The sequence below is a fragment of the Engraulis encrasicolus genome, chromosome 20 (genome assembly GCF_034702125.1).
Source record: "Engraulis encrasicolus isolate BLACKSEA-1 chromosome 20, IST_EnEncr_1.0, whole genome shotgun sequence".
In the NCBI taxonomy this organism is placed as follows: domain Eukaryota; kingdom Metazoa; phylum Chordata; class Actinopteri; order Clupeiformes; family Engraulidae; genus Engraulis; species Engraulis encrasicolus.
The window spans coordinates 810,001-817,500 of NC_085876.1; the positions used below are offsets into that span (position 1 = coordinate 810,001).

General features: G+C 42.1%; 1 protein-coding gene across 1 annotated transcript in view; it reads left to right on the forward strand.

Annotated features, from left to right (window-relative positions):
• The window catches only part of col9a2 (procollagen, type IX, alpha 2), a 48,039-nt gene that overhangs the window by 13,494 nt on the left and 27,045 nt on the right, over positions 1-7,500 (forward strand). Inside the window, exons 8-10 of the mRNA XM_063186190.1 lie at positions 3,470-3,523; positions 4,340-4,393; positions 6,677-6,730. Of these exons, the coding sequence (XP_063042260.1) occupies positions 3,470-3,523; positions 4,340-4,393; positions 6,677-6,730 (162 nt within the window). The remainder of the gene's footprint in view (positions 1-3,469; positions 3,524-4,339; positions 4,394-6,676; positions 6,731-7,500) is intronic.

A 7,500-nucleotide genomic window follows, 5' to 3' on the forward strand; every position in this document is an offset into this window, starting at 1 on the left:
CTGGCTGGTTGACTGGCTGCCTGGCTAAACCAGCCAGGCAGCCAGTCAACCGGACAGGCAGCTGGCCAGTCAACAAGCAAGGCAGCAAGCCAGTCAACTGACCAGGCGGACAGGCTGTCAGTCAACCTGCCAGGCAGCTAGCTGGTCAACTGGCACTATGCTGTCAGCCACCCTGTCAACAAACCAACCACTCATCTAGTCGGCTAATCAATTGATTGCCAATACCAGTGAGCGCCAGTGAGTCAGGCGCTATGCTGTGCCATTCAGACAAGCAACCAAAGCAGTGTGACAGTCCAGGTTTATATAGTGGGGCAAGTGAACCATGTGACCAGAGTAATCAGGCATTGGGCAGGTGCTGGCAATCATTGAATCACGACATGAAAGTGATTAGTAATGAAGTGAGGCAAGGCACTAATTGACAGATTGGTTAGATATAGAGTGTGACAGCAGAGTAACAAGACAAAAAGGTAACAAGTTCCTAGAATGTTCCAATCATTGATGCTCCTGCTCTAGAACTATAGTTTAAAAACAGACTGGGCTCCTTCTAAGATAGTGTTTTAAAAAGTGTAAGGATATTCTTAAATGGATTGGTTTTGGCCCTTGTTTAATGCACATATCAAAACTTCAGTTCCAAAAAGTTTTCATTCTGATCCATGTTTATAAGTAAACATTCCATATATATGTGGAATTGTCTACACAGTGGTTGGACAAAATAACTGAAACACCTGTCCTTTTAATGTGTGGGAAGTTTCATGGCTCAAGTGGGCCAGCCTGTTGGCCAATCTTCATTAATTGCACATTGCACCAGTAAGGTGAAGTTGAGTTGAAGTGCTGGTGAAAAGTTACCAGCTAATTGTTGTAAAATTACAACAATTTTGCTGGCAAAAAAGTTGCCAGCTCATTGGTGTGAAATTAAATTAAATTGCTGGTGAAAAGTTGCCAGCTCATTGGTGTGAAATTAAATGAAATTGCTGGTGAAAAGTTGCCAGCTCATTGAAGTAAAATTAAAGCAAATTGCTGGCAAAAAAAGTTGCCAGCTCATTGGTGTGAAATTAAATGAAATTGCTGGTGAAAAGTTGCCAGCTCATTGAAGTAAAATTAAAGCAAATTGCTGGCAATAAAATGTTGCCAGCTAATTGTTGTAAAATTACAACAAATTTGCTGGCAAAAAAAAGTTGCCAGCTCATTAGTGTGAAATTAAATTAAATTGCTGGTGAAAAGTTGCCAGCTCATTGAAGTAAAATTAAAGCAAATTGCATGCAATAAAAAGTTGCCAGCTAATTGTTGTAAAATTACAACAAATTTGCTGGCAAAAAAGTTGCCAGCTCATTGGTGTGAAATTAAATTAAACTGCTGGTGAAAAGTTGCCAGCTCATTGAAGTAAAATTAAAGCAAATTGCTGGCAATAAAAAGTTGCCAGCTAATTGTTGTAAAATTACACCAAATTGCTAGCAACAAGTTGTCAGCTAATTGTTGTGTTCTTCCAACGCAAACACTGGAAACTTCACAACATACAGTCTTTGAAAATAATGGTCCTGGGCCATTCCATTCCTTCTCATGGGATTTTGAGATATATTCTGTTGCCGAAGCCATCAAAAAGCCAAATTGAACCACAGGGGGCTGCCACACCTGAGCATCGTTTATGCTCTATGACCTGCCCATCGTCTGTATAAATGGACAAACCATCATTGGCTTCTCCCATGCCCTTTTAGCAGAGAGAAGCCCGTTTTGAATTGCACTGAGCTGAAATTAGCACACCTGGACGTCATTTACAATCAGCTGGCTCATGACCAAAGAAGGTAGATTGGGTAAGCAGTATCACTCAATGGAAAATGCATTGGCCACAGTGTAGTAGTTGGGGGCAGTCGTGGCTCAGTGGTTAGAGCACTGGGTTGGCAACCCAAGGGTTCCCGATTCAATGCCCGACCGGACCGCAGCTGAAGTGCCCTTGAGCAAGGCACCTAACCCCCACACAGCTCCCCGGGCGCCACTCAGCAGGTAGCCCACTGCTACGGACTAGTGTGTGTACTTCAATGTGATTCACTTGCCCAAATGGGATAAATGGAGAGAAAGAATTTCCCTTAGGGGACCAAAATTGGCTCCAATCCAATATAGGCTCCTATTGTCTTCGTAGTACAAGGTGTTGCTTTAATACCATAGAACTAATACATTTATGCTTAATGACATGGTGCACATGGTCAGTGTGTGCGATGCCATGATGGACAAAATTTGTACTCCATAAATTTGGTCGAAAGAGAATATCCGGTTGTCAGTGCTCAGTTTGTGGCCAAATTTACTGCAGCTGTCGGTCAGCATTAATTGTGGGGGATAATTAAGGACAGGTGACAAACATTCACTATTGTATCCTATGACCTGTTCCACACTTTACCATGCTTCCAATTTGACCATGGAAGAAGAAAATTGGACTCCCCTTGCTATAATTTCGTACTATGCTCCGATGATGTCTGTAAACCCTCCTATCTCTACCTCCTTGCTCATGACCAGGTGTGTGCGATTGAAGAGTTCAAATCAGTTCAAATCCTCTCCACCTCTATCAGGCCTGTATGCATGTTTTAAAAGCATCCAATCAGAATGTGACCTGAGCTCCACAATTTCTGCATGTGGCTTTGCATACATTTGCATCAGGACAGCAGCCCTGACAAAACAGATCTTTACAACAGTATGATGTAAAAAGTATTATGTGCTGCTGTACATTTACAATTGTGAATTGTACTCTATATGATATCCCACAATGCATTGCACATTACAACAGTGAATAGTAAACTGGTATATACATCTTCTTGATGTAGAATTCTAATGTGAAATCACGACAATCTTTTACAGTGTACTCACTCTGCATCATGAATGTACTTCTACTCCTAGTTTACACATCACTGGCAAACACCCACACAACAAGACATGATTGGCTGCTTTTATGTCTAGAGCTATAATAGAGCTGCTCTATAACAGTTTCATACAGGGACACATCTTTCATTTATTAACAACCTGCCCGCAAACACACACACACACACACACACACACACACACACACACAAACGCACGCACGCACGTACGCACGCACTCACACACGCTCACGTGCGCGCACACACACACACACAACTCATCCATCCTCTCAGAGGAGGCAGAAGGTTCTCTCAGTAGTGTCTCAAGAACCACTGAAGCTCAAAAGCAGCTGCTGCTACAGTGTGTCTCCACTCTCCAATGTACTATCTCTTTCTTCACACGTCATGTATTTAGTCTCTGTAATCAAGTCAGGCGTCATGTTCAACATCAGAGGCCACATGCATGAAAAGGCCATAATGTGTCATTGATTGCTGTGCTGAGAGCTCTTCTGAATGGGTTCTTTGATTCCAGAGACGAATATGACATCTGCAGTGTGGTGAAGCATGTAATTGCACCTTAAGTGACCTATTATCTAATTGCACCGTAAATATCCTTCTCTTCCCAGGGTGCACCTGGGCCTATCGGGCTCCCCGGTGAGTTGGGCGCGACAGGACCAAAGGTAAACTAGCCGTATACATATAGCCTTATACACATTAGTAGTGAGCGTTAGTGTATTTGCACCAGCCTATCCAGTAGCCTATACACTGGCTTAACTCAATTTCTAAACCTCATGTAACAGTTTCAGTCCAGAATGCTTTACTCGCTGCATGCAGTATCGAATGAGACCACTATCTGCACATGGTGGTATACATATAGTGCCTTGATATAGCCTTCACTTCGGCCTGTCTGTGTGTAGTACAGTGTAGCTGTATAATAATATAATAAGTATATAAATATATAAATATATAAATAAATATAATAATATATAAATCCTTGTGAATGTACTGTTGAAATAATGGCTGCCATTTCAGCCACCATTTTTATGATGACCTGGTGGCGATATTTTTTCCCTCGGACAGTGATGCCACAGATGGCCAAACTGGACTTCTGATTGGTTGAGCTTCAAACGCAAAAATGCTCTAACTTGTGCCCTGACCAAAAACCATCCCTAAACCTAACCTGTCAGTAAAGCAATGTTTCGGCTGCTTTACTTTGACCAAGAACAGCGAAATAAGCACGGGAATGGCAAATTCGTTTGCGAAATTGTGTCCAGACCAAAACCATCCCTAAACCTAACCTGTAACAGGGCATTGAAGAACCACGCGTTAAGTTGCAAAGGCAAAGCGCAAACACACAGTAGCCGGTTCAAATCGGCTTGCTATCTTGAAGCTTGACCAATCAGAAGCCGAGTTTGGCTATCTGTGGCGTCTCTATCCTAGGGGGAAAAAATCCCTGTTGCTCTGCTGACACTCTTATTTCCTGTTTCCTTTTGCAGGGCATGATGGGAACTCCTGGACCTCCTGGGCTGCCAGGGCCACCGGGCAAACCAGTACGCACCCCACACTGTCACCTCCATCGCACTATGCCACCTCCATCACATTTATATAGAACCCCCATCTCTTGTGTTAGCTTTGTCACAGTAGCCTCTTAGTGCAGATGGGGTTGACTGCGGGCCTATTCACTATTTGCTGAAAATACTCGACTACATCATAACAACATTGCTATGACATTACCGAGAGCCTTAAGTACCAGATTAAGACATAGCCATTACAATTTTTGTGACAGTACTCGGCGACAGTGGCTCGGGACTAAGGGGTTAAATATGGCAGCCCACACCAGTGTACAACTTGCGCTGTCACCTCCAACACATGTGTTAGCTCCATCACACTGTCACCTCTATCACATTACAGTATTTCTCAATTGGTTTTGTACATTTCTCGAATCTTACTCGCATTTTGCAAAACATCACGTTCATTTCCAAAAAAGATTTAACAAGTGGCAAAACACCATGGATGACCTGCAAAACCCAATCTCTTGCTCAAAACCCTTGGCCAATATCTCAAAACCAGGTTTTTGTGTCTGTGAACGTGTCAGAGCCATCAAAATGTTATGTCACTGTGTAAATGTTTTGGGGAGTGAGATCTTTCATGGATTATCATAACAAAGCATTTTGCAGAACACGACAAAATCAATTGATAATGTACAAAAACACTTAGAATTGTACACAACCATTTGCATGGTGATGAAAGCATTTGCTAAATGCTGAAAACTACGAGAAACGTATTTTACCATGTGCACAGGTAACAGCAGGAAGTCACAATTGAACAAGAAGTTTTGAGAATGATTATTCTGTTGTGAGAAATGTACAAAACCAATTGAGAAAAACTGTAAATACAGCATATAATCACACTGTCATACAATCACACTGTCATATATAATCATACAGTATATAATCATAATATACTCATACTGTACATAATCTTAGCGTATAATCATACTGTAAGCATATAATCACACTGCCACCTCCATCACACAGCCACTTTCATCACAGTTCATTAGGTCACCCTTGGAGTGTTTGGTGCAGTTGTCACTAAGCAACATGTGGTAGCTGGCCACAGGATGCTCTGATGGAGCTCTGAGCAGAGATCATGCGAGATGAGATCCGCCCTCACCCCCCTGTGCAGGGATGGTAGAGTGGGACTACTTGTGAAATGGAGGAGAATGGGGAGGAGGTGGGACAATTCTTGAGTCTTTGTGCAAGACAGATGAATGGGTAGGAGGGATTAAATCTCTGCGAAGGCGGGAGCAGTAATGGCAGCTGCCAATCATTCGGCGGACTCCTCCCAGACTTTGTGTATATAAACATTAAATGCAGCAGTTCAAACTGTTACATCCATCACAATGTGTCACTTCCATCACATTCAATATAGAAGCTAACAGTGTTATGTCCATCTCTCTGTGTCACTTTCACCATTTTAAATACAGCAGTTCACACTTTTATGTCCCCTGCACTGTGTCACTTCCAATACATTCAAAACAGCAAATCATCACACTGTTACTTCCATTGTGTCATAACACCGTCATGGATGAGTCATAAACATTATGTCAATATCATAAATGTTTTATTGTCATGAAAAGTTGTTATTGTTTCGGATGCCTTTACCAAAACCGAATGTCACAATCAGAAAATTTTTATGGCATTGACATAATGTTAATGACACGTCCATCAAGTAAAATGTTACCCTTCCATCATAGGCCTACTGTGTCTCTTCCATCATATTAAACACAGCAGTTCACCCTGTCACGTCCATCACAACGGATCACTTCAATCATATTAAATTCAGTAGTTCACATGCTCACCTCCATCACATCCATTCATACAAGAAATATAGACTACATCAGGTGGTCACAACACTATTGTATATCACTTGTTGTCTCCACATGTGCAGTCTTTGTGACACAAGAGCTATGGTATCTTCTGGGCCAAGCAACCTTTACCACAATACATATTACACACAATATGAAAGAACATGTATAACATCCAATCTTTATCTCTCATGTGCCACCTTCATCACATTCAGTTATCACACCAGAAATGCATCACTCTCTGGAATTATAGATGTTACGTTGACATGATATGTAAGATATGTAAGATCTGTCTTTCTCCATGTCTGTCTGTCTGTCTGTCTGTCTGTCTGTCTGTCTGTCTGTCTATCTACCTCTCTTTCTTCCTCCCTCCCTGTCTGTCTGACTGGCCTGTCTCTCTCTGTCTACCTGTCTACCTGTCTCTCTCCTGTTTTCTCCCCCTGTCTGTCGGTCCTTCTGTCTGTAGGGGCCTCCTGGTAAGTTCCTGGGTGGAGGAGAGGAGGGCAGCGCTGACTTCCAGGTGAGACAGTGCAGCATCATCCCTCCACATGCACTCTATATCTCAGTCCAGACACGCGTGCATGCACACACGCACACATTCATGCATGCACACACGCACACACACACACACGCACGCACTAGGGTGCATCAAACGCCCCTCAAAAATTAGAACTTTGGCAAAATCCCACTCTGCTATTGCATCATTGTTCCCTTGCACTGTCATAACTCCCTTGCAAATGTCTTGCAAATTTGATCTATGTTAAAGGGTTTGAATTGTATTGAATGGACAGTTTTAGCTAAATCAGTGCAAAGTGTGTTTTGAAACTTTGATCAAAATTAGAAAGGACCGTCATTTGGAAGAATGCTCCAGCTAACTTTCCACTTTCCCATGACATCAGACACCCAAAACATGAATAAAAAATGGGTATATGGATGCTTGAACATGGCTAAAGTGTTAGCGCCTGGGGGCTAAAGCCTTGCTAAACTGACGGCTCTAAAAAACATGCAAGAGGGATTTCAAATCTGGGAATGAAGAAAGGAACTGGAACATTCCAAATGATTCTCTTTACTATACTTGATCAAAATTGTCTAAAAACACACTTTGTCTGACTTCACTAAAAATGTCCATTCATACGCCATTCACATTGTCAAGCCTATTGTGCCACCCTTTAATATTGATCAAATTGGCCAAGATTTTACAAAGAAATTGTGATAGCACAAAGGAACAATACTGCAAAATCAGAGCAGAATTGTCAAAGTCACAGCGTTCACACACACACACACACACAC